At 48.4% G+C, this 26994-nt stretch overlaps 1 protein-coding gene across 3 annotated transcripts; it reads right to left on the bottom strand.

Moving 5' to 3' along the window:
- Positions 1-1235: 1235 nt before the first annotated feature.
- On the bottom strand, positions 1236-26963 carry PKD2L2 (polycystin 2 like 2, transient receptor potential cation channel). 3 transcript variants are annotated; one of them, XM_075900447.1, is made up of 15 exons: positions 26725-26963; positions 23189-23290; positions 22167-22300; positions 18669-18925; positions 16316-16537; positions 15457-15685; positions 13390-13560; positions 11686-11867; positions 10431-10551; positions 8875-8976; positions 7711-7802; positions 5362-5431; positions 4329-4453; positions 2468-2589; positions 1236-1399 (listed from the first exon to the last, which is right to left on the bottom strand). In XM_075900447.1, the coding sequence occupies exons 1-14, from the start codon at positions 26798-26800 to the stop codon at positions 2472-2474; spliced, it is 2001 nt and encodes a 666-aa protein (XP_075756562.1). In that variant the 5' UTR covers positions 26801-26963; the 3' UTR covers positions 1236-1399; positions 2468-2471. The 3 variants fall into 3 exon arrangements, with proteins under 3 accessions (XP_075756562.1, XP_075756561.1, XP_075756563.1); XM_075900446.1 differs by having other exon boundaries at positions 1237-1405; XM_075900448.1 differs by lacking the exon at positions 26725-26963 and adding an exon at positions 23801-24237 and having other exon boundaries at positions 1237-1405.
- Between the last annotated feature and the right edge of the window lie 31 nt (positions 26964-26994).

Raw genomic sequence — 26994 nt, 5'->3', positions numbered from 1 at the left:
CATTTTGTGGAGTGCAGAAGAAGCTGAAAGCCCTCATAGCCTTGTTACTGCTTCAGAATTGGCTGTCTACAGGAGGGTGACAGGAGTTCAGTTCTTTAACCTGACAGCCACCCAGATAACTAGGCAGACAACAACCACCCTGGCAGCAAAGGAGAAACGTGAACCGACATTCACTGAAGTTTGTTCCCTTGTTGGTTTCTCTCCCAGGCTCCTTCTGAAATGTGGGTCTTGGAGCAGGGAACCAAAATGACCCACTGAAAAAATTCAGTTAATCTGAACAAAGAGGGATGGTCCATTCCCTTTAGTCCCTTGTTTACCAGCTCAGCTGTGGTTGTTGCTTGCATCTTTTGTTAAATGCCAGGCTGGACGGAAGCAGCACCCTTGTTGTAAAGAGGATTTCCACACTCAAAGTCAGAAATGTTTCTAGGAGGTGCTTTGCCTCTAGCTTTCTCCGTTCCCTGAACTGCTGAGGCTATGTCTACACTGGCGGCTTCTTGCGCAAGAACATCTTGCGCAAGGGTTCTTGTGCAAGAAGACGTCCACACTGCCATGTGCGAGCTGTGCTTTTGTGCAAGAGCTCCGATGGTAGTGTGGACGCTCTCTTGTGCAAGAAAGCTCTGATGGCCATTTTACCCATAGGGCTTTCTTGCACAAGAAATCCCTGCCGAGCGTCCACACTGCCCTCTTGCGCAAGAGCTCCTGTGCAAGAGGGCTTACACCCGTTAAAAAAGAACGTAGCTCTTGCGCAAGGAGCCCTCTCTTACCACGCCGTACTGTAAATTTACTTGCGCAAGAGCAGGCGGGCAGTGTGGACTCTGCAGATTCTTGCGCAAGAACGGCCGTACTAGGTAGGGTAGACATAGCCTGAGTGTGTTTAACTGGCAGGGACTGTGATCTTGGGGTGAGTGAAGCCTTAGGCACTCCAGGCAAGGATCAGGGCCTCCCTCTGCTAGGTCCTGCACAGGTAGCCAATCATGGAGATTGTCCATAAACTCTCTTGGGGGCAGGGACTGTATTTCAGAGAGGACATGATTCCTGAACGGGCTCTGTGCGCCCCATGCATTGATTAGCCTATGCAGTCCCCTCGGAATGGAATCCACCCTTCAGAGTGCTTTAGCCTTTCTCTGATTTATGGACTGAATGACCATTAGAATGTGCTAAACTTATCTACTGGAGAACAATAGAAAGCTTCACCGCCAGCCAGAATCCTGTAAATGAGCAGCCATGCAGATAAAAAAAAAATCAGCTGAGTTTTATTTTTCCATGACAGGTGAGTGTGTGGCACCAGCTGAATTGCCATCCACCTTCCGTACTGACTGCGTCTTTCAGTGACTGTGTGAAGAGCCAGGTTGCCGGCATGCGTAGAAAGCTTTGGAATGTGGAATTTCCTTCCCCACAGCTGTAACTGGGAACAAACATCACAATTACCAGGTAGCTTTAAATGAGTCACCTCCAGATTTTTTTTAATAGATTGCACCTGAGCCATCCAATGAGGGAATGTGGGTCAGGTGTCTAACCCATGGATGGCAAAGATTTGAATTAGCTAAGGGAGAACAGAAGAAAAGGCAGCGAGGGTGGAAGCATTTTCAGCCCTTGCATGGCTCCCTCCAGATTAAGTTTGGGATAGAGCAGAATGGGGAAGCTTGTACTACTTCTGCCTTAGCTGTGTGTGTTGAATGGTTGGCAGAGACTAACAATCCAGCTCTTCCATGAGCATAACTACTGGCTAGCGGTGGGACAAATCCTTAATCCACCTTCCAAAATGGAAACAGGCTGCTTTGATTTGGTAAGGGAACAGGAAATCTTCCCCTACTGGCTCAAATGAAGGAGGACTGGAAGACAAGAATTCTTGTTCTGTGCTTTTATAGGTGAATCAGCTTTTGGTGGAGAAGGTGAAACAAAGCTATTTTGTGTGAGGTAGGAGCTAAAAGAAGACCCATTAAGAAACACGTTTCCATCCTTATTAGAGAGTAGGAACTGCTGTAAAGTCAGTAACTCAGAAAAGTCTGTACTGCTTTGATCTAGTTCTTACCACCTGCAAATGCTTTAAAAAGGGTGTCCATCTTATTAGCCCTATCTCACAGCCAGGGAATCTGAGGCACAAACTGCAGCAACTTGCCCAATATCACCCAGCAGGCTCACAGAGGAGCTAGAAATGGAATCTAGGTTCCATGAATCCCGAACCAGTGCTCTAGCAAGGCTTGGCAGCCACTGAGCCTGATGGAGGCAGCCCCCAGAAAAGGGGTGAGGTAATAGGAGGCAGGCCAGAATGGGAGTGCAGGGTCTGACGCTACATGGATCCTTTGCCTCAAAGTGTCTTTTAGGGGATACGAAAAGGCAGCCACCACCATGCAGCCTGTTGGCTATAACAATCCTAGAGAAATGGCCCCTGTTCCTTCTGTCCAGAAACACAGGCGCTCAAGGGAATAAGTCCCTCTGGGAGTACAAATGGGCCCATCCCTTGTACCTTACTATCTCTGCTTCTGGTCTGGCGAGCCTTTCCGCTCAGGCATGTTTCTTAGAACTCGGCTCAGCTTTGCATTCACCTCATTTAGCCGTGTCTCCAAATCCGTCGCGTATCTGAAAAGTCTAGAACGGAATGAAAATGCACCGATAAATTGTATTGGGTGGAAGGGGACACTGTCCAGTCTTTAGCACCCAGTGTTTAAGAATCATTCTCATTGCTTGCATTGTGTTAATGCCAGGCGAGGGCCAGGCCCCAGTGCTAGCGAGGCCAGATGGGACCCCTGTATATCACAGGCCACCCAGTCACCTTCACACCAAGCCTACCATAGATCACAGTAGCACAGCTACTGAAATCTGATGAGGTTCAACAAGGACAAGTGTAGAGTCCTGCACTTGGGACAGAAGAATCCCAAGCATTGTTACAAGCTGGGGACCGACTGGCTAAGTAGCAGTTCTGCAGAAAAGGCCCTGGGGATTACAGTGGATGAGAAGCTGGATATGAGTCAACAGTGTGCCCTTGTAGCCAAAAAAGCTAATGGCATAGTGGGGTACATTAGGAGCATTTCCAGCAGATCTAGATAAGTTATTCCCCTTTATTTGGCACTTGTTAGGACACATCTGGAGTACTGCATCCAGTTCTGGGCCCCCCACTATAGAAAGGATGTGGACACATTGGAAAGGGTCCAGCGGAGGACAACCAAAATGATTAGGGGGCTGGAGCACATGACCTACAAGGTGAGGCTGAGGGATTTTGGCTTATTTAGTTTGTAGAAGAGAAGAGTGAGGGGGGATTTGAGAGCAGCCTTCAATTACCTGAAGGGAGGTTCCAAAGAGGATGGAGAAAGGCTGTTCACAGTAGTGACGGATGGCAGAACAAGGAGCAATGGGCTCAAGTTACAGTGGGGGAGGTCTAGGTTGGATATTAGGAAAAACTATTTCACTAGGTGGGTGGTGAAGCACTGGAATGGGTTACCTAGGGAGGTGGGGGAATCTCTATCCCTCGAGGTTTTAAGTCTCGGCTTGACAAAGCCCTGGGTGTCTGGGTTGATTTAGTTGGGATTGGTCCTGCCGTGGGCAGGGGGCTGGACTTGATGACTCCTGAGGTCTCTTCCAGACCTAGGATTCTATGAACTGATGACGTGAAAGATACTCAGATGATCCTAGTGACCGGGCCCAGGAGCTGTATAAATCCAGAATGGAAAGTCACTCCTTGCCCAAAGAGTTTATGACAATCTCAGCTTCTCTCTCCAGGCTGGGACGACTCTCCCAAGCCAATGGAGGAAATGCCACCACGACCCCTTTCTTTACCTCTGCACATTTGTCCCTGGGCTGCTTCCCACACTTGAGGGGACCCTGGCAGGAGAGCAAGCTTCAATGCCACTTCCTTACTTAGCCTCTCCCCCTTCCTCCACAGAGCCTTGTTAGTCAGGGCTGACAAGAGGAGGGTGTTGCCCAGTGACTACACTGAGGTATATTCACCCTCGGTGCTCACGGTACAGTAGGTATAAAACCTCTATTTACTCCCAATAACTTACTGTTCTCTAAATTGTTCCTTGCTCTCTCTCACTTGCTGTTCTCCACAGCTACTGGTAAATCAAGGGCTATGAGAAGAGGTGAGCCACACAATCTCTAAAAGGGACTGACCTGGCGGCTTGTCCCTCAGTTGACTTTGTGCAAAACCCCAGTTTAAAAGGGGCACGGATAACTACTGAGAACATTGGCTGCAGAAAGCGTCGTGATGTGGGAAATGAGCCAAGCTGATTTCTTCCCATAGCCTGCCAGTCTCATCAGCAGGAGGCCAGCACGGCTACCTCTCCACTCTCTTAAAACAGACCCGGTAGCTACTTTGTCCAAAAACTTACTGCTGAAATTCCTGAGGAGAGACATGGTCCTGAGGTGCTGCAGCTGACTCCTTATCCTCAGCAGAGTGATACTTCTGGTGAAGCTTTTCCTTCCACTTCTGTAGCTGCGGTGACTTTAGATAACCCTGCCCAGCAGAGGAAAGGGTAGGTTTTCCAGGAGAACAGCCCCTTCATATAAAGAGCTAGCTGACCTCTCTCCTTCCCCCACACACATTATAGGTAACACATTTGCTTGAATCGCTCACAGAATGTACTTTAGGAAGCATGCATCTGACAGAAAAAAATTGCTCTTTCCAGGTCTCTTCTCTTCGCTTTGAAAACAATCCTGCTTCTGATCTTCCAAAACTGGGGGAGGCTACAAGTATAAATATTCATGCAGCATTAGGGGAGACCCCAAGATGGCTGTACCAAGAGAGAGCTTTACAGAACGAGCAGAGGAAATAAAATAATTCTCAGGGGGCAAGGCAGTTTCCACTATGCAACTGTAGAAGCTCCATTTTTATGGACTTCCAGGGAAGGCAAGAAAGCTGCAATGGAGCAATGACCTTTTGTTGCCTCAGTATGGACTTCCCATGCCCCTGAGAATGCTTCACTACTTCCTGTGGCATAAAATCAAAGCTTGCTCTCTCTGTGGCTTGGACTCAGACCCAGTCAGGCCCCTTATACCACATATTGCTTTCTATGTCTTGCATAGCTCCAATGTTTGGTTAAACGATCCATTCCCAAGTCGAGAGCCTGTTCCCACAGCCTCCGGCACTTAATTCAAGCTGGCAACAGCTCTGCTTTTCTGATGCGTGGCCTCCTCTGAACAGAGCGGAGCTATGGGTGACTTTCATTGAGGAATAGAGAATGCAACTAGCAAGTTCTCTTCACCTCATTCAAGTTTGATTGCTACTTCCATGATGTCAGAGGTTAGCATGTTACATGAACATACAACTAAACCCCTCTTCGTTTATCCACGTTGTAACCCTCACAAGTAAAATCTGAAATAAAGTCCATGCCTTTTGGTAAGAAAAAGAGGAACATTGCCTACCTTCTCTTCCACACTAGATCTTCTGGAAAGCTTCAAAGCTTCATCTGTTTTGGAGGCTGAGTATCCCTTGCTGTCAGTCATATCATGCAAAAGAAGGAACATCATGCTGGATTAGGTCTTTGAGGCTCGGGTGGGGGGAGGGGAAGAGGACAGACCATCTCTAGCAGAAAAATAGATGCATCTGTGAGATGGTTTGTTGGGTCTGACGATTCCTCTTCTGAGAGTAATGGACAAGGCATGCAGATAGACCTTTGTAAGAATTCCTAACAGCTAATGGGCCAACAAATGGAGGAAATTTGGCAGTCACCCCATCAATAGCAGGAATTTACTGACTGAGAAGATCCAGGAGCTAAAACCATCTAATTTGTGGGCTATCAAAGTTTTCCCATAATGTGGTTTACAATTTGCTAGTGAGAGCATGTTGTGGATGCCTTCTTTCCCATTTGTGATCTCATGAACCCTATAGCCACAGCCCATCCTGTGGCAACCATAACCAAGGCAAGTGTGGAAGAATATTATTAAGAAAGCACTTAATGTGCGTTTAGCTCCCTTAGTCCACTTCAGCAGGTGGAAATGGGGAGGATGGCCAACACCCTGGGATCAGCAGATTATCGCTGGGCCATGAAGTGAGCACAGGCTGAGACTAGGTAAGCAAGGAGCTATGTCAGCGTCATGCAAGACGTGGGGTTCAGGACATGGGTGGGCGGGAATGTTTAGTGCTTGGTTGACTAGGGGTCCATATAAATTAATACAGCTCCTCAAGGAGATGGTTATTAATTGTCCCTTCTCAGGCACAAATGAGCCTACACTGAAGAGACAAATGTTCCTTTCACTTTTGTATTGTGCAGGAAAAAACCCACCATCCCATAACCAGTCTGGCCGTTCTACCTTCACACCTGCTAGTGAGGATGTTGGAGCATTAAGATCCTTCAGGATGAAAACCAGTAGATTATTTTGTAATGAGACTCCAAAGACTACAGGGGGCCCTTTTGAAAAGTGTGACTCTAAGCTTCCTAAAGCAGATGGGTCACCATGGATTAACAACAGTTGCTACAGTAAGTATTTATACAGAGGTTGCTATTAAAAAGGGAATAGTCTTCTACCCAAAGCATTGACTGTGCAAATAAATCACCTATATTTTCCTGTTCTCCACAAATGAAAATTATTTACTTCTAAAATGGCAACCACTTCAATTGACCCAAAGCTTTTATTATTCTCGTAAATTAATTTATTCAATCTAATGTCTAATCTACTATTCCCCTCTGGTAAAACACCATTTTTGTAAAATTCTTTGAGAGAGATGAATTATATGCACTATATCAGAACTAGGCATTATTTTTATTATTTTAAATAAGGCTATTAAGGCTGATTTAGGGGGTAGCGGCCGAGACCATGTAGACATATACTTCAAGGAGCAATCTTGGCCGTGCTAAGGGGAAGAGTCAGGATCTTCTGGGCCTTTCCCATCTCTGACTTCTACGATCACCAGATTGCAGTATGAAGCCTCTTCAGAGTAAGAATGTTAAGGACTAGTCAACAATCAAAAGCTTATTGGATAGTCAGTCCACTAGTTGATTCCCCCCCACCCTGCTGCCTCAGATAGAGGAAGCAAAGAAGGGGGGAGTGGGTACTTCAAAGGGGCAGCCCCGCACAGCTGAGCCCGGGCTCAGCTGTGCGGGGCTGCCCCTTTGAAACATGGAGGCAGAGTTTCAAAGTGGTGGTGTGGTGCCCAGAGTCAGCTGGGGAGTGCCCAGCATTTCAAATCTGGAGCGCAGCATGGAGCCTGGGATCAGTGGGGGACTCTAAGTCTCCCGCTGACCCCGGGCTCCATGCTGCTCTGCGGCTTTGAAATGCACAAGAGTCCCCACTGGGGATTCTTGTACATTTCAAAGCTGGCATTCCGCATGCAGCCTGGAGTCAGCGGGATTCCCGCTGGCCCCAGGCTGCATGGAGTTCTGCATTCCTCCTTTGAAATGTACAGGAGCCCCTGACGCGGAAGTGCCTATCGACTAGGAGAGTAGTCAATGGAAATTCCATCGACTATTCAACTAGTCAATTAACCGATATTTAACATCCTTACTTCAGAGCTCCATTCTACACCCTTGCTGAATAGCTGCTCCTCACTTGGAGTAGCACCCAGGAATTTAAGAATGCAAATGAGCAGAGGGAGAACATGACCTTAGTGGGAATTAGGTGCCTAAATACCTTTGAGGGTCTGGGCCACAGAGTTCACTCACCCTACCTCCCATGCCATTCTCCAAATATTAGTGTATATTTGAAAACTAAGTAGACGGGTTAAAAGTAAGGTTCTGAAAGTTAAACCCAACAATTCTAGAGCTGGATTCCTACGTTTTCATGCTTTGCAAGCTTCCACCTGCTGGGTACAAATCCTCCATCTTCGATTTCTTCAGTTTGAGTTTGACAAGGGCCTTATTGTAACTCTGAGCACAATTTAAAAAAGAAAAAGTCAGTGAGTTAATTGTCTAATCAGGACTTCTGTGGAGAAAAATGCTTTCCTACAAACCATGGCATAATAAGCTTGTGATGCTTGAATTTAAGGGGGACACAGTCAACATGAGGCACCAGCAATTAGAAATGAATCCTATTAGTGATAATGAAAATTACGTTTCCAGTACCATGCATTCATCTCAGAAAATTTACCCTTTTATACTGAAATGCCTCATGGGATCCCCTAAGTCATTATACAAATGATTCCAGTTAGGTTTATTTCTTCTGCTATGTTCACTTTAGTCACAACCTCATCTAACGTGTCATAACACATTATGGGCAAACTCCTCAGCAAAGCAGAGCACCCCGCTGCCTTTTGGGATCAGGCCCCTTGGAAATTAGTGACTGAGGTCAACAAAACCCCAGAGGAGAGTGGAATGATTGCAAGAGCCTGGTAATTAAATCTCTGCATATACATGTAGAGACCTCAGTAAACAGGAAGACCCGCAGTGAGCTCCATGTAAGTGGATCCTGGCAGAATGAGGGCCTCAGTGTCCATCTAATTGACCGAATCCTCAGTTGCAGATGATTTTTTGGAGAAGGGGGCAATCTCAGGATGGCTGTTTTCCACTCCTGGGGTCACCTGTTCCCCATACTATATCATCTTTATGCGAGTGTTTAAATGTTCGGCAAATTGTCCTTCACTGGCATCTTTTTTGGGAGGGAAAGAGGAAGTCTTGCTTTTAGGTGACCTGAAAAGTTTAAGCAGCAAGGGGGTTATTCCCCTTTGTGTTCCTCTGTGCTAAATAACAATGGCTTGAAAGCTGGGAATGGGGGGTAAACGTTTTGATTTCTGCTTGTTTGGGATTCCCAAATCGGGGAGAGCACTCAATAGAGGTCTCAGGGATGTACTCTGTGAGCTTTCTTCTATTTGTTAAAACGAGTATTCCAAAATAGTTATGACCTGATTTCAGAACAGGCAGTTAATCAGTTCTGTGGAATTTTTTTTCCCTTGGGGCTTTATCTTTACCTTTAAACTAGACCATTTTAGAGGCATGTACTTACCTGTCTAATGAGGTCGCTGATCTCAAATTCTTTACTTGGTATCACTGCAAAGTCAGCTTTTACTTCTGAGTATGTGTCATTAATAATAGCCAAGAACATGTTCTGCATAGAAAGGAAGCATTTGGTGAGGTTCTCTATGTAAATTCTATTTCTGCTTTCCAGAGTCTATTCAGTTCTGTTCAGGTTCAGATCTAGCATTCCTCTTTCCTTAGTCTAACTCCTCTTCCCTTCTGCCCAGACACGCTAATGAGTGTTTCTGTCCTTCTGTCCCTCTCATGCTGCTACAGCAGCGTTCTAGAAAACTGGGGGTAGCAACTATGCCCATTTGGGTACAGTTATCCTTGTAGTAAGGATCACTGGTTAGAAAAAGGGCCACATTCTGCTGACATTTATACTGATGTAAGTAACAGGTACAATCAAAGGTGCAGCCAGATGATAAAGGAAAGGAGAATATTAAGAGGGGGGGTGACACCCTAGATGGAACTTCATTCTCCTGCCTCTTGTCCAGTATTTAATGCTGTACTGCTCTTTGATGGAGGAAGGCTCTAGCTCAGCACAGGTGTGTCTTCATGAAGCATCTGGGCTAACCTAGTCCAAGGTGTGAGCAGCTGCACTGCAAAAGTATACCAGTCACTGTGTCCTTACTGGTGCAGCATTCATCTCTGTGTGTTGATAGACATGTGAGGGCAGACTCTGGTTTGTGCTGAGGTAAACTGAGCCATTCCCTGTGAATTGTGGGAGAACTTGTCTGTCCTTCTGGGTGCATGGGGACTAGTGAGAAGGCACTGGAGGACTCTCAGCATCAAGTGATTTAATCTGTGCCTACTCACTGCAAAGATGGGGGATTACCAGCTTGAGTGAAAGTAGGGAACCAACCTCCAGATGGGCTAGTTGAAAACCACCACTAAACTCAGGTGAGAGTGTTCGAATGAGGAGGGGAGGAGGGTTAAGGGCAACACCTGTGTAATAACCTTGGCTAACTCTGAACCGAACACAGAGGCCTGCATAGACATAGCAGGCCCTAATAGTCACTGTGTCACATGACAATCCCCCAGAATGACCTGGCCAAGTCTGATGTCCACACACTTCACTATGTGAAAGGAGAGGGTTCAATATGATTTGGTTAGTGTAAATGTGCAGGTTGGACCTCTGTGGTCCAGTACCCTCTGGACTTGATTGGTCCTGAACAAAGGAATTTGCCAGACTAGGGGAGCTCAATTCTGGCCCCCCTGCCCAATTCCATTCCCAGCCCTGACTGCTGGCCCCTCTCAGGCTGCCCACCCCACTCTGGCTCCCAACCCCACTGCTGCCAGCCCACTCTGGATGAGCTACTGGCTGCTGGCACTGGTGATGCCAGTGTTGGCGGGGCTGCTGGCCCTGCTGCTGCTGGCCCTTGCAGGGCTCCTGGCCGTAGGTCCTCCTGCAGTCTGACTTCTGGGGTGGTCTGGTCCAGGAACATCTGTGCTCTGGCAAGGAGATTGCTAGACCAGAGAGTCCTAGTTTAGAGAGGTTCAACTTGTATTATTATTGTTGTTCATAATTAACACACTACTTACCAGCAACACAAAGAACACGAAGAAAACGAATGTGATGAAGTAAATGGGGCCGAGAATTCGGTTGGCTTGCTCTATGCTCGCAAAGTTAAAATCACCCAGCACTATGCGAAACTGTGTAAAACTTTGAGAAAAAAACAGGTCTATTGACCGTGTGATCTTCTTTTAAAGGTTTAAAGGAGTTATTTTGTAAGGTAGGAAGTATGGGGTTATGGATTAAAGAACTTCTGGAAGAGAAATGTTTAGAAAGGCACAAGCGAAACACTGGCTAGCGCTGTGCATATGCATAAGAACAGAAGAAGGGCCATACTGGGTCAGACCAAAGGTCTGTTTAGCTCAGTATCCTGTCTTCAGGGGCCAATGCCAGACGTCCCAGAGGGAGTGAACAGAACAGGTAATCGTCACATAATCCCTCTCTTGTCATCCATTTCCAGCCTCTGACAAACAGAAGCTAGGGACACAATTCCTACCCACTAATGGATCTAACCTCCATGAATGTATCTAGTTCTTTTTTGAACCCTGCTAAAGTCTTGGTCTTCACAACATTCTCTGGCAAGGAGTTCCACAGGTTGATTGTGCGCTGCGTGAAGAAAAACTTCCTTTTGTTTGTTTCAAACTTGCTACCTATTAATTTCATTTGGTGACCTCTAGTTCTTATGTTATGGGGATAAAATGCAATGGCCACTACAGATGGAAACCCACTGTCAAGGCACTGCAGGGTGGAAACCCACTGTCAAGATTCTGCTGCCAATAAAATCAGTTATTACTCAGCAGATTCTCTGACTTTTACCCACAGGGCATAATGGTGCATGGCCTAGAGGTGAGGGAGCATTTTCTGTGAGATTGTGTGTGTCTCTGAGGCTGCAGATCAGGCAACAGTCTTATCCATATGCCTAATGCCCCTGCACAAATTAATCTTGCTGTATGAGGACAGTTTTCAGCCAAGACTCTGCATATAATGTTGATCTGGATATATATTGGGTCAGCACTGGAGGCAGTAAACCCGACTCCAGATGCCAACTGGAATCTGACCTAGTCTGCCGCTAGAACAACAAGATAACCGAGAATGCCTTTCTAGAGGAAATTCAGAAGGCGTTGTGGATGGGCTACAGGGCTCTGAGCTTTGTAGCACTCGTATTACCTAAGAGAGTACAATTACTGTAATAGCATAAGGGGTGGGTTTAAGTTCTGTTGCAAGGAGGTTATTTGCATGCCCAATTAGAGGTGTCTGCATTGCAAAGGTTTGAAAACTACATACATGCAGTTCTGAAAGGTGGAAAACTCATCAACTTGCGACCCGAAAACAAGGTAGCCTAACTGTGCATATGCAAAGAATATGATGAAAAACATGATAGCAAATCCGATGATGTCTTTGGCACAGCGGGATAACGTGGAGGACAACTGAGTCATCGTCTTGTTAAAGCTTATGTACTTAAATATCTAGAAGAGAACAGATCAAGTTATTACTGGGAAGTGACCAAAACATACTGTACCTTTCGTAACACAGTACGTAGAGTGTTGCCCGATTACTGTAACTTATGAGTTAAGTTGGGTGTTTAATCAGTATTAATAGCCTGACTCTTCAGTGAGAGCTGGATTAGACATAGTTGTGGGGAAAGGATTGCTCTGCAAGCTGGTGGCCAAATACATTTGCACAGTAAAACTCACTGTGGGTGACTATGCCTCTGAGGCTTGTAATTAAGCCTGTGACAAGCCTGTAATTAAGCCTGTGACCACTGGCAAGACAGCTCGGCCTGCAGCTGCCAACAGCTGCAATTCAAGGCCTCCACAATAACACCAATCCATATCTGGGTAAGGGAGTATTGGTAACGAGGTTTTGCTCCCAAATGTTTGTGAATCTAAGATGACAACTCATGAATTCAAAAGCAGATTTTCATTCTTGTGCAAAGTCAGCAGCCAGGCAGACTGAATGGTACCAAGACCACAAACTTCCCCCCTTTACCTTAATGGCACACAAACTAGAGCACCTTGGTTACGACAAGGTGAGATGAAGGAGGGTCATTCATGCACTCCACTCACTAGCCTAGATTGCCCATCACTGAGCTAGAGAGTCTGCTTTAGCTTATTTAAATAGTGGGAGCCCGACTTTAAAAACAGCAGTCTCTGTCCTCGCAAGAGTGAATGACTCCCCTTGTGCTTGCTCTTTCTTTCCACCATCTGCTGGGCACTTTACAAATGCCTGAGCCACAGATATAGATCAGTGACGGTGAAAATGACAGGAATAATTTTTGTCTGTACAAATGGAAGCCAAGCTCAGGACACTCACAGACTCTGGCCCAGACACTTTTAGAGTAGGGAAGTTAAGAAGCGAGTAATTCGTTAATCATGTAGTCGACAAAATGTTTTACTCTCAAGACTAAAGATGCCTAATTTTTAAACCTTTCCTCATAGGCTGAGGTTTCAAAACTTTTTATCATTTTTCTTGTTTTCTTCTGGCATTTCTTCAATTTGTTCATATCTTTCCTTTAAAGTACTGTGCCCAATAGCAGACCTTATTTGCACTAAAAAAGTAAATTTAGCTGACACTGTATTTAAAAGCTATTTAAGAATAATCATGGGTGTGCCATCAGTACAGACCAGGTTATAGCCTTGTTAAAACTAGGTCTAGGAAATAAAAAAGTTTTAAAACACTGGCACAATTATTTCCCACTCAGTCTAGCAGGTCAATAATTCTGTATAGGAGACGGGGCTTTTAACCTTGGGGTCCAAAATATGAAACTTGTCTTTAGAAGGACTAAGGTTGTGCAAGGATTGGGCATGTGACTACCCTGGTTCCTTAAACAGCAAGGTACCATGTTCCTCTTCTGGAATCTTATAAACAAAACTGTCACTTTTAGCTCTATCTTGGCAGTTCAGCCTTGAAGATGTAATGGCAAAGATTTACAATACACTTAGCAGAACTATGATTCTGATGTACAACAGGAAAATCAAGAATTGGTACCTTAATCCATGCGAAGAAGACATTGATAGCAATCATGTTGTTGTAACGGGTTTGCCAGTATGCAAGGAAATAAAAATCTGGATAAGCATATGCATTAGACAGCAGGCTTTCCATCAGCATGGACACCTCTACAGTACGGTACATATTGAAGGCAATGGCAAAGATAGACAGCTGAATAAAAGCAGAGGCTAGTCAGACTATGATCCAGACCCTGCTTCTCATCTTCTGTGCACTAATCATGCATGATCGTTAGCCTAAAACTCTCTATAATTTGACAAGACTAATCCGGAACACTGAATGAAAGTGAGTGCATGACTGTGTTACAAGTGCGGGAAGTGTAATATTAAGCTGCATGTTCAGGGAAGGACTCAATTGAAGGGGGAAGGTGTCACCTCTGTACCATCTCTTCCTAATCACTGTCCTTCTTGACCCAATAGGACCAGGCTCTACAGCTGTGAAAGGTGCACCCTCCCCCACCAACTGTATGAGGGATGAGTAAGTAGATGGTACTAAATTCCTGGCCCGTCCATTGTACGCTGGGAGCCATCTTCTAGTAGGGGAATCTGGTGTGAGGGAGCTGTATAAGATGATTCCTATCAGAATCAGACTCCTGTCAGGTCTGAGATTGGACCAGAAAGCAGTGTGGAGGGTGAATTGCATGCCTGACAGATGGTGGTGTGATATCCCATAAGTATGTAAGGGAAACTCCCTCAGAAGACATGTGTGTTTTCTGACCTATATGGTGAAAACCCACACCATGGGCCAGCTTGGTCCTGAGCAAAGATAGAGATTGAAATTGAGGATTCAGCCTCACAGCAATTTGAGACCTTCTTCAAAGTCCACAGAACTTAATGGAAAAACTCCCACTGACATTCAGATCAGGCTACAGAAACCCACGGGCCATGCCTTGTTTAGTTTGCTCACAAATTAGTTATGAAACTATGTTATCAGATTTATTTTTAATCATAGAATACTAGGACTGGAAGGGACCTTGAGAGGTCATCGAGTCCAGTCCCCTGCCCCCATGGCAAGACCAAATACTGTCTAGACCATCCCTGATAGACATTTATCTAACCTGCTCTTAAATATCTCCACAGATGGGGATTCCACAACCTCCCTGGGCAATTTATTCCAGTGTTTGACTACCCTGACAGTTAGGAACTTTTTCCTAATGCATCCCAGAATCATGTTTGCTTTTTTTGCAACAGCATTACACTGCTGACTCATATTCAGCTTGTGGTCCACTATAACCCCTAGATCCCTTCCTAGACAGTCGCTTCCCATTCTGTATGTGTGAAACTGATTGTTCCTTCCTAAGTGGAGCACTTTACATTTGTCTTTATTAAACTTCATCTTGTTTACCTCAGACCATTTCTCCAATTTGTCCAGATCATTTTGAATTATGACTATCCTCCAGAGCAGTCACAACCCCTCCCAGCTTGGTATCATCTGCAAACTTAATAAGTGTACTTTCTATGCCAATATCTAAATAATTGATGAAGATATTGAACAGAACCGGTCCCAAAACAGACCCCCTGTGGAACCCCACTTGTTATACCTTTCCAGCAGGATTGTGAACCATTAATAACTACTCTCTGAGTACGGTTATCCAGCCAGTTATGCACCCACCTTAGAGTAGCCCCATCTAAGTTGTATTTGCCTAGTTTATTGATATCATTCATTGAATCATGTATGATAGCACCAAGAGGCCCCATTGTGTCAGGTGCTGTACAAACTTTTGGAGACTCTCGCTGTCCTGAAGAGCTTGCAGTTGAAATAGATGAGATGGACATAGCGTGGGAAGGAAGAGGAAGAGGGGAAGTGACTCGAACATAGTCACATGGCACATCCAGGGGAAAGCTGGGTATAGAATCTAGTCTCCTGAGCCATCATCCAGTGCACTGCCCTACCCACTGCACAACCTAGTCTCATCACTGTACTAAACTGCATAGACCCATTGGCCATCTCTGTCATGTCTCCCATCACAATGGCCATTTGTTCCAAACTGGTAGTGTCCAAAGGAGATTCCAAACCTGCAAGTAGAAGGCAGGACCAGGCAGTACTCACTGACACCAGCAGCATATCCAGCCAGTTCCAGGCGCTTTTAAAATATTCCGTTTTCAGTTTTCTAACTTTCATAATTTCTTGGATGATGAAAGCAAAGATAAAGAGGCAGAAGATGACTTCACAAGAGGCCAGGAAATAATCGTAGTAAGTGACATATCTGAGAAGCTTTACTGAGTAAAACTGTGAGGAAGGAAGAGCACCACCAGTAGCTGGGAATTCCACTACCAACCTATGAAGGGATTAGACAGGATTGTATTTATTACTGGTTTCAGTGATCAGACAGCATCACTTCAAGTCTTTTCCCTTAAAATTAAAACATGATCTAATGATCCAATGAGGGGAAATGCTTCTGTAAAAATAGCAAGCTTAACATCTCTCATTTCCATTAACTCTTCCTCTAAAGATAATTCTCAGACATCCGGAAGAGAGTGAAATGGAATAAGCTGAAGGCAAAACAAGAAAAGCATATGGCATGCAAACCAAATATTCCATCTGCTTGCACTGATCTTAACTAAATGGTCTTTGAGAGGATCATCCACTCGGCCAAGCCCTAAGTTCAGGATTCTGTGTTTTTCCTTCAGTAGCTGATGACAAGACTAATACCCAAGACTCTGACAGTGCAAAAGGTTACTCAAGTCAAGTCCTGTCCCATTGGAATAATCAGCTATAGGGCTAGGTATAATCCTCTGCAGGACCGGGTTGAAGCATTTGCTCCTGTTTTAAGAATTAGCTGTCTTGCCAACTACTGGATGAGAAACACAACTGAGTGTGCTAAGGATAAACAGCCTTTTATTTCAGCCTTAAATAAGCTAATATCTTAGTAAATGGGATTTTGGGTGGAGTAAATGTAAGCACTGACCTGACTACACAGAAGAGGTTTATGTTAGCATTATATACCGAGAAGTCGATAAATATGACTCTTGTCCCTCTAGTGATCCAGCCATTACGTCTGAGAAACGCAAGCTTCCTTATGCTCTCACTTTTCGATTTAGGCAAGGTGAACATAAATCCACCACCACTGTAAAGACCAATGGCTCCCCAGTGCCAGGGAGCTAATGAGGAGGCAGAGGAATAGCTCCATCTGTTGGAGACAAGGAAACAAAGCAGTTTAGCGACTGGGAAATTGGACTGCAAGAGGTTTTTATAACCAATTATTTCCCACTTCTTATGCTTCATTCAACCACTACTGCATTTTGGACTCTTGAATTATCCTTTCCTCACTAGGAAAGATGGAATACAGGCTTGGGCTTGGAAGGTTTACATATATTTAATGTGGGCTAGTCAATAAATTTTTCAAAGACAGATATACTTAAAAGTTGAATTTCTCCCAGCTTAAAAAAATCTTCATATCCAAATGGAACATCTCACATTTACACATAGGCTGTGTCTAGACTGGCAAGTTATTCCGGAAAATCAGCCGCTTTTCCTGAAAAACTTGCCAGCTGTCTACACTGGCCGCTTGAATTTCCGAAAAAGCACTGACGATCTAATGTAAAATCATCAGTGCTTTTCCGGAAAAACTATGCTGCTCCCTTTCGGGCAAAAGTCTTTTTCCGGAAAACTGTTCCGGAAAAGGGCTAGTGTAGACAGCAGAGTAGTGTTTTCCGCAAAAAAGCCCCGATCGCGAAAATGACGATCGGGGCTTTTTTGCAGAAAAGCGTGTCTAGATTGGCCACGGACGCTTTTCCAGAAAAAGTGCTTTTCCGGAAAAGCATCCTGCCAATCTAGACGCGCTTTTCCGAAAATGCTTTTAACAGAAAACTTTTCCGTTAAAAGCATTTCCGGAAAATCATGCCAGTGTAGACGTAGCCACAGAGTATTTCTATTGTAGTAATCCCAGTTTACATTCTTTTAAAAAGGATTTAAATGATCCTAAGTAAAACTAGTAGTAATGACTGAAGAGTTCTGCTGGAGGTGCGAAGAGCCTGCTTTACCTCTGTCTGCATGGCATTAGTACCAGACTAGAAGAGGTCAGCTCAAATTCTGGCCTCCCATAACTGGTGCGTTTCTAGTCAAATCAATGGAGTTTTGCACATTTTATGCCAGTGCTGAACTTAGTCCAGAGTCCCCTATCTTGATGCCAAATTCCTCTGTTGGTATGTACCAGGGGTGGGCAAAATACAGCCTGCCACAATACTCTGGGCCACCAATGTCCTGTAGCCCAGTGGGACCCTTGGGCTGGCTCACTGCCTGTCAAGCCCCCACACGGCACTCAAAGCGGCCGGCTACAGGGGCCAGCCTGTATAGCTTTGCAGCATGTGCCTCTTAGCGGGGGTGGGGTCTTTGCACACTGCTCCTTCCCCAAGCACAATCCTCGCAGCTCCTATTGGCCAATTTCTGGCCAATAGGAGCTGGCTGGGCCATGATGGTGGGCATGTATCGCTTGAGAAGCCCCACCCCCATGGCACATGCTGTGCAGTCACACACGCTAGCCCCATTATCTGGCCACTTTGAGTGAGAGTGACTCCTCTCACAAGGAGTCTGCCTGAGAGTACCACTGGGCTGCTGTCTGGAAACTGCCTCCTAGCCAGAGCCTGAACTTAGCACCCCATCCCACACTCCCGCCTCCTGCCCCAGGTCACGCCCAGGGGCGGCCCGTGAGCCTAGGCGCGCTAGGCAGCTTCCTAGGGCGCCACTGGCCTGGGCGCCTGATTATGACGTCATGGCCATTGACGGCCGTTCAGGCAGCGGCGTCAGCTGCTGCAGCCAGCCTCGGGCCGCTCCTGGTCACATCTCCCTTCTTCACCCAAACTCCCTCCCAAACTCCACGTCCCTTCCTGCATCCCAATTCCTTACCCAGAGTTCCCTCCTGTACCCAACTTCTGTCCCAGACCCCACACCTCCTCCATTAATAGCATAGAAAAGTGCAGCCCTTGGCCATTTGCCAAATTCTTGGCGAGGCCCCCTCATCAAGAATTATTGCCCATTCCTGGTGTACATCCAAATCAGTGGGCTGCACCAGTACAAATCAGTGAAGAATTTCTCCTCTCAGAAGTTTTGATTGCTGAGATCGAAATGCATTAAAGCAATGACAATGGAAATTGTATTGAGCAGTTTTCAGGCTTTCTTGGTAGAATTCTGAAAATCATCTAAGGGAATTAAGTGTCCAACTCCCATTGAAAGTCATGGAATTTTAAAACCCTGCATGTCTTATAAACCTATATCCAAAGTAAACAATAAGAAAGTCCAAAGTGGAATACTACAGTACTCACACAGACCCGTTCTTCAGACCAAAATCAGATCTATCTTCAGCTCCATAGCGGTACTCGTGGTAACACTCTTTCAGAAATGTTCGGAAATAGGGATAGATGGAGCAGGTGTTGTTGCGGACTTTTAACTGGCGAATCTGAGCTAATCCTAAAAGTAAGTTCTCATAGTAAACATGGCTGCTGTTTTTATGGCTGGTCAACGTCTTGTTGTTGTACCATGTGTCCCAGTACAGACCATCCAGAAGGGGGCCTTCTGCAAACTGGATAACGTAATGAAATTAGATACGAGAAGCTGAAAAGGCCCCTTTCAGTGTACATTTTTAAGATGCCAATCTTTCTGATAGGACTTTCATAAAAGACTAGAAATTACACATTTCCAAGTTAGTCTATAACAGGAAAATCTTGAAAAACAACGAATAGTCTGGTAGCACTTTAAAGACTAACAAAACATGTAGATGGTACCATGAGCTTTTGTGGGCACAGCCCACTTCTTCAGATGACCAGAGTGTTGGAAGTCCAGCACTCCAGTCATCTGAAGAAGTGGGTTGTGCCCATGGAAGCTCATGATACCATCTACATGTTTTGTTAGTCTTTAAAGTGCTACCAGACTATTTGTTGTTTTTTAAGTTTTTTTAGAACTTATAAGTTAGGTCTAGCTATTGTCCAGGAGCTATAAACACCAAAGGTTGATAGGTTGTAACATCTTCAGAGAATTACCCTCACCTGGGGAGACTTGTTCCAACTGGTTCCAGAGACCAAAAGACAAAGAAAATACTTTTGGATAAATAGTTCAAACTGACTCTGGGCCTTTCTTTGGAGCCAGCGAACAGACAGGAGCTTCTGTCTGGAGCGGGGGGGGGGGGGGGGGGGGGAGGGGCCCAAATCCTTCCTGGGAAAGGCTGGAAGAACTTTGGGCTACTGAAGCCCCCTAAGATTGGTGGGTGACCTCAGGTAAGCTCTTAGCATGTATATGAGATCTGTTATTGTTTTAAATATTTTTTCTGTAGTGTTTTCAACTTAAGAATAAATGTGTGTGCTTAGGGAGAGCAGCCTGATAACTTATGACTGCTGGCAATCATGTTGTTCATAGCCTTCAAAGAGAAAACGAAGTGTAGACTATAATAGAGTTTAAAGAGAAGCTAGATAATTTCATGGAGGTTAGGTCCATAAAAGGATATTAGCCAGGGGATAAAATGGTGTCCTTGGCCTCTGTCAGAGGCTGGAGAGGGATGGCAGGAGACAAATCGCTTGATCATTGTCTTTGGTCTACCCTCTCTGGGGCACCTGGTGTTGGCCACTGTCGGTAGACAGGATACTGGGCTAGATGGACCTTTGGTCTGACCCAGTACGGCCGTTCTTATGTTCTTATGTAGATACTGGCACGGTTAGGGCACTGGGATGGTTTGGCATAAATTGCCTTGCGAGGTTGGGTAATATCCATTATTTAGAGCTTTTTAACAGCAGGTTAGACAAACAACCGACACAGAGGGTCTAGATGGTGCTTGGTCCTGCCATTAGTGCAAGGGATTGGGCTTGATGACTTCTCGGGGTCCCTTCCAGTCCTATGATTATATGATCAAAGGGGAAATATGGGTCCCCCAGGATAATCCTTATAATCAGATTCCCTTACTTTTAAATATTAACTAGGGGGAAAATAGTCCTAGAACTACAATATTTGTGTCTTCCAATGTTGCAAACTGAGCTGAGTCTTCCATCTAGTGGTAAAAATCTGGTGAGCATTAAAACACTGTTGGCTCCCTTGTGTCAGCTGAGCTGGGCTTGCAGGGCTCAGGCTGTGGGTATATAACTGCAGAGTAGATGTTCAGGCTCAGTTCATGGTAGAGATGTAAGCGACTAGTCAAGTAGTCAACTACCCAATAAGTCTAGGCTTATCGGGTAGTCAAGTCACTACTCGCTTCTCTCCCTGCCCCTCCCCCCACTGCCTCTGTATCGGAGGCAGCAAGAAGGGGAACCAGAAGCTGGTGCTCGGGGGGACCCAGCTTAAAAGTTGGCTCCCCCAGCACCATCTCCGTGGTGGTGGTGGGGGAGGCAGAGACCCAGACCTATCCCCGCTGTGGCTCTGCAGTTGAAATGTAGTAGGAGCCAGGCTGCCTGTGTGCCCAGCTCCTACTACATTTAAACTGCAGAGCTGTAGCCGGGGCCCTTATCGACTAATCATGTAGTCAATACAAATTGTATTGACTACATAATTAGTCAATTACCTGCTTCTTAACATTCTTAGTTCCTGGACTCCAGCCCTAGCTTGAACATCTACACTGTAATTTTGCAGCCTAAGTCCTGTGAGCCCATCAGTTGATATGGGCTAATTGCAGAGGTTTTACTGCAATATAGACACGTCTACCCTGAAGAAAAATCCACAGTTGTAAGTCTCAGAGCCCAAGTCTACTGACTGCTAATTTTAGCACCCTAGCACAAGTCCTACTATGGAAACTTCTGTTTAGGCCAGAGCTTTGGCTCTCAGGCCTTGCCTCCCCACCAGGTTTCAGAGTCTGGGTTCCAGCCTAGGAGGGAACATCTACACTGCTATTTTTAGGCCTTCCCCACCCGGTGAAAGCTCAAGTCAGTTGACTCAAGCTCTAAGACTCGCCACTTCATGGATTTATTTATTTTTGCAGTGTAGACATACCCGAAGTCAGGGGTCTCAAACTCAATTTACCTTAGGGGCAGTGCCAGTCCTCAATTCCTCCTAGTGGGCCAGCGGACACCCCTCTCTGGCAGGGCTTAGGGATGGGTGTCTCTGTGTGCTACCCCTGTGAATCCCCTGGCTTTGCCTGACACCCCCAAGCGATTTAACCCACTCTGCCAGGGCCCCTGGTGCCACCACAGGCAGCATAGCAGAGCTAGAGCAGCTTCCAACTGCTAGCTCTGCGCCATTGCCAGCACACCCCTGTGGCCTGGGGGAGGTGTATGTAGAACCGTCCTGTCCATAGGACAGTTCAGTGTGACTGCCCCAGGCCCTGCGCTTTTGAGGCCCTGCAGCAGCTGCCCCAACCATCCTATGGGTGGGATGGTCCCCCATACTCAGGTTAGCCTGCGGGGCCTGGGGTGGGTTGGGGCTGGCAGCCAGGGTCAGGCCCCTTCACTCTCACCACAGTGGCAGGAGCCATGGGGAAGCAGAGCAACACACCGGCCTTCTCCACTCTGCTACAATCTCCTAAGCCAGTGTGCTGGGGCTGGGGCTCTCTGCTTCCTGGTGCTACAGTGAAGAGGAGTGTCTGGCTTGGCCTGGGAGACAGCGGCGGAACAGAGCAAAGGCTTTGTTCAAGTAATACATGCCTGTGTTCACCATGCCTATGGCTCTGGGACTGGTATGCAAGGGAAATGAGGGACATGTCTTTTTTTCTGCTTCTCAATCAGGGGCCACATCAGTGAGGTTTTTGGTTTCTCATTTTTCTATGGCCCCCGACTGATTTTTCTGTGGGTCAGTGGCCCCCAACCCAAAAAAGGTTCCCCATCCCTGAGTTAAAATTAGAACCTTACCTTCCAGAAGTCAACCATGCTACCTATCGTCTTGAATGAAATTCTATCTGTCTCAGACACAGAGGTTTCCAGAAAGAGATTTGACATGACTTTGTTCAAGTAATACATGTCTGTGTTCACCATGCCAAATGTCACTAGCAAGCAAGAAAGAGCTTGAATGCAAAATGATTTCTAATGATGAAGACAACTACCAGTAGAACAGTGATATCCTGACAGTACTGCTTACATCAAACTAAAGGTATTAGCCTGAAAACACAATCTAAAAGCAGGGGTACTTTTGGTCTCTTGAAACCAACTGAAGATTATATACTTTCCCTTAATATCAGGGGTATGTATTTATCCTTATCTCAGTAACTATACCAAGGCACTGCATATATTACAAGGCACCAGAGCTCTTTGTTTAGAATGTGTCTAAATAAAAGGAAATATCTTTGTTAAGCACCAGAGGGGTGTGTAATATTTTCAATTTCATAGTGCCTTTCATTTCAATTCATTTTACTGTTATGGTCCAGATCCTGATAGTACTTCAGTTAAGTGTTAGTTCTGTTTTACAATGGGGAACCATCTTCATTAACTGTTATTCTGCAAGAAAAGTTTTGTCCCAGCATATGCAAACGAAACCACACTGAAATCAAAGGAGTGGGAGATTGAGGGCATGTTTGCACTACTGTGCTATATCGTCTGGTGAAGATGTGCTATGACAATGGGAGAATGCTCTCCTGTTGGCATAATTACTCCACCTTTGCGATAGGTGGAAGCTATATTGGTGGAAGAACATCTCTGACCAACATATAGCGGTGGGAACAGCATTTTAAGTTGATGTAACTTACATTGTTTTCACACCCCTGAGCAACATAAATTACATCAATTTATGCAATAGTGTAGACTAGCCCTGAGTGGTGGTATCTCTCAGCCTTCCTAGTCCAATATTATACATTGAAAGAAGTGTAGCTCTCTCTTTGTAAGCCAAAAATATTTGCAGATAATGCATTACAATTCATTTAGTTCATTAGTAGACTTACATATACATAGATCTGTAAGGAAAATTATATAGATTAGCAGTTCCTGAAGGGTAGTTTTCATTTCTAGCTCTCTGCTATAGGTGAGACGAGGTTTCACAATACCTAACCATGTGAAATAAAAAGCATAATGAAAAAGAAAGGCAAGGATGTAGAAGAGAGGCATACATAGTCACAGAAATAATACATTAAAACCAGGTTCCAACTACGCTGAGAAAATCCTCAAGCCTTTTAACATTTCTAAAGTGAAACACTTTTAACCCTGAAGTTTCCCAAATAGGTTTTGAAATTCTTATTTGCTGTGAAAGGGGCTTTCATATCAGAGGAATGTGCATGCTAGGGGTGTTTCCCATGCTTTGAGCACTGGATGGAGTGCTTGGGGCTTCTTCAGGATCAGATTCCTTATCGACTTAAGGACATGTTAGTGCCATAATATTGTATGAGCAAGAACCCAACTCTCTACTGAAAAGCCAGAAAGTTGGTGTGAGAACTTCTGGGGTTGTTCAAAGAATGGAATGGTGGGTGAATGGGACGGGGTGGACATTGCTTTGGTTTCATTCCATCCCCTCTGTTTTTAAGTCACATAAGCTTCTAAACTGCCCTCAAACCTTATACCTCTTTGTCAGGGACTTAGCTGGACTTAGCTGGAGGGAGAGTTCCTACCACATTGTCATTGCTGTACAAGCACAGTAATTACTAACAGGCTTGCCCAGCGTAGACAAGGCTGCACTGTGCCAGGTCTGAAATGGCCACGTAGGAGAAGCTGCAAGGGTGAAGCTGGTTTTGAAGGGCACTGGACAAACTGAGAAGGGGATGGGTAGGTTGTGATTTCTAGACTGGACAGGGAAGGGTTGAGCTGGGCTCACCAAAGCAGGGGCAGGGACAGACCACACAGGTTGTAAAGGGGCATGGTAGCCAGCATATGGATGGGCAGACTTAGATGGGTGAACAGGAACTGGGCTGGGCTCTCGTGGAGTGCCTGGGGGAGGAGAGCAGGAGGGGGTATGGAGGGGATTGGGCTGGCTTGGAGCCTGGGGGAGGAGATTTGGGTGTGTGGAAAGGGGCTGGGTTAGCTCAGTGCCTGTGGAGGGGCACTCAGGGTGTATGGAGGGGGGGATTGGGATAACTCAGTGCCTGGGGAAGGAGAGCTGGGGATGTATAGGGGGCTGGGGTGGCTCAGTGCGTGAGGGAGGGGAGCTGAGAGGGTATGGAGGGGGACTGGACTAACTCAGTGCCTGGGGGAGGGAATTGGGGTGTGTGTAGGGGGCTGGGGTAGCTCAGCGCCGGGGGGGGGCAGTTGGGGTGTGTGTAGGGGGCTGGGGTGGCTCAGTGCCTGGGGGGGGAGTTGGGGTGTGTGGAGGGGGCTGGGGTGGCTCAGTGCCTTGGGGGGGTTGGGGTGTGTGGAGGGGGGCTAGGGTGGCTCGGTGTGTGGAGGGGGCTGGGGTGGCTCAGTGCCTGGGGGGGTTGGGCTTCCTCAGTGCCCGGGGGGGTTGGGCTTCCTCAGTGCCCAGGAGAGGGAAGGGGGGCTGGGGTGGCTCACTGCCGGGGGGGGGGGCTGGGGTGTGTGGAGGGGGGCTGGGGTGGCTCAGTGCCTGGGGGGGTTGGGGTTTGTGGGGATGGCTGGGGTGGCTCCATGCCGTGGGGGGGTGGCTGAGGTGGCTCAGTGCCTGGGGGGGGTTGGGGTGGCTGGGGTGGCTCAGTGCCTGGGGGGGTTGGGGTGTGTGTGGGGGTGGCTGGAGTGGCTCAGTGCCTGGGGGGGTTGGGGTGTGTGGAGGGGGGCTGGGGTGGCTCAGTGCCTGGGGGGGGTTGGGGTGTGTGGAGGGGGGCTGGGGTGGCTCAGTGCCTGGGGGGGTTGGGGTTTGTGGGGATGGCTGGGGTGGCTCCATGCCGTGGGGGGGTGGCTGAGGTGGCTCAGTGCCTGGGGGGGGTTGGGGTGGCTGGGGTGGCTCAGTGCCTGGGGGGGTTGGGGTGTGTGTGGGGGTGGCTGGGGTGGCTCAGTGCCTGGGGGGGTTGGGGTGTGTGGGGGGGTGGCTAGGGTGGCTCAGTGCCTGGGGGGGTTGGGGTGTGTGTGGGGGTGGCTGGGGTGGCTCAGTGCCTGGGGGGGTTGGGGTGTGTGGAGGGGGGCTGGGGTGGCTCGGTGTGTGGAGGGGGCTGGGGTGTGTGGAGGGGGGCTGGGGTGGCTCCGTGCCTTGGGGGGGTTGGGGTGTGTGGAGGGGGGCTGGGGTGGCTCGGTGTGTGGAGGGGGCTGGGGTGGCTCAGTGCCTGGGGGGTTGGGGTGTGTGGAGGGGGGCTGGGGTGGCTCAGTGCCTGGGGGGGTTGGGCTTCCTCAGTGCCCAGGAGAGGGAAGGGGGGCTGGGGTGGCTCACTGCCGGGGGGCCGGGGTGCGTGTGGGGGGGGGCTGGAGTGGCTCAGTGCCTGGGGGGGTTGGTGTGGCTCACTGCCGGGGGGGGAGGCTGGGGTGCGTGTGGGGGGGGCTGGAGTGGCTCAGTGCCTTGGGGGGGTTGGGGTGCGTGAAGGGGGGCTGGGGTGGCTCAGTGCCTGGGGGGGTTGGGGTGTGTGTGGGGGTGGCTGGGGTGGCTCAGTGCCTGGGAGGGGTTGGGGTGTGTGGAGGGGGCTGGGGTGGCTCAGTGCCTGGGGGGTTGGGGTGTGTGTGGTGGTGGCTGGGGTGGCTCAGTGCCTGGGAGGGGTTGGGGTGTGTGGAGGGGGCTGGGGTGGCTCAGTGCCTGGGGGGGTTCGGGTGTGTGGGGGTGGCTCAGTGCCTGGGGGGGTTGGAGTGTGTGGGGGTGGCTGGGGTGGCTCAGTGCCTGGGAGGGGTTGGGGTGTGTGGAGGGGGCTGGGGTGGCTCAGTGCCTGGGGGGGTTGGGGTGTGTGTGGGGGTGGCTGGGGTGGCTCAGTGCCTGGGAGGGGTTGGGGTGTGTGGAGGGGGCTGGGGTGGCTCAGTGCCTGGGGGGTTGGGGTGTGTGTGGTGGTGGCTGGGGTGGCTCAGTGCCTGGGAGGGGTTGGGGTGTGTGGAGGGGGCTGGGGTGGCTCAGTGCCTGGGGGGGTTCGGGTGTGTGGGGGTGGCTCAGTGCCTGGGGGGGTTGGAGTGTGTGGGGGTGGCTGGGGTGGCTCAGTGCCTGGGAGGGGTTGGGGTGTGTGGAGGGGGCTGGGGTGGCTCAGTGCCTGGGGGGGTGGGGTGTGTGGAGGTGGCTGGGGTGGCTCAGTGCCTGGGGGGGTTGGGGTGTGTGGGGGGGTGGCTCAGTGCCTGGGGGGGTTGGGGTGTGTGGGGGTGGCTCAGTGCCTGGGGGGGTTGGGGTGTGTGGGGGTGGCTCAGTGCCTGGGGGGGTTGGGGTGTGTGGGGGTGGCTGGGGTGGCTCAGTGCCTGGGGGGGTTGGGGTGTGTGGGGGGGGGCTGGGGTGGCTCACTGCCGAGGGGGGGGGGCTGGCCAAACTTGGGGTGCTCGGGGGGGGGGCTGTTCGCGGGGAGCGGGCCCGGCGGAGGAGGGGAGCTGAGCTCCGAGGGCCGCCGGGCCCGGCCCGGCCCCCTGCCCCCTCACCCACCGCCCACTCTGCGGGTGCCCGAGGGCCGCCGCTCGGCTCGGGGCTCCGCCGCCTCCAGGCCGCCGGGCCGCTCCATGGCGGCGACTCAGCTCCGAGCCGCGCACGGGAACCGCTTCCCCAGAGACCGGCTCGAGCCGGGGGGGGAGGGGGGGCGCGAGACCGCCAAGCGCGGGCCGCTCCCTCGAGCCAACTGCCCTGCCGGTTGAACCGCAGCCGGGAAGCGCCGCCCCGGGGCCCAAGGGCGGCTCTAGCCCCTCCTGGCGGGGGGTC

The sequence above is a fragment of the Pelodiscus sinensis genome, chromosome 17 (assembly GCF_049634645.1).
Source record: "Pelodiscus sinensis isolate JC-2024 chromosome 17, ASM4963464v1, whole genome shotgun sequence".
Lineage (NCBI taxonomy): Eukaryota > Metazoa > Chordata > Testudines > Trionychidae > Pelodiscus > Pelodiscus sinensis.
This window is presented reverse-complemented; position numbering and strand designations above follow the sequence as displayed.

What these genes read in the sequence shown, in the direction of transcription:
- PKD2L2 (XM_075900447.1), bottom strand. Translation starts at nt 26,800, where the DNA reads ATGGAGCGGCCCGGCGGCCTGGAGGCGGCGGAGCCCCGAGCCGAGCGG. An exon ending in GGGCACCCGCAGAGTGGGCG is followed by an intron (nt 23,291 to 26,724) that starts GTGGGTGAGGGG and finishes TCACATGGTTAG; the next exon opens with GTATTGTGAAACCTCGTCTC. An exon ending in TGGATATGCTGCTGGTGTCA is followed by an intron (nt 13,561 to 15,456) that starts GTGAGTACTGCC and finishes GCTTTTATTCAG; the next exon opens with CTGTCTATCTTTGCCATTGC.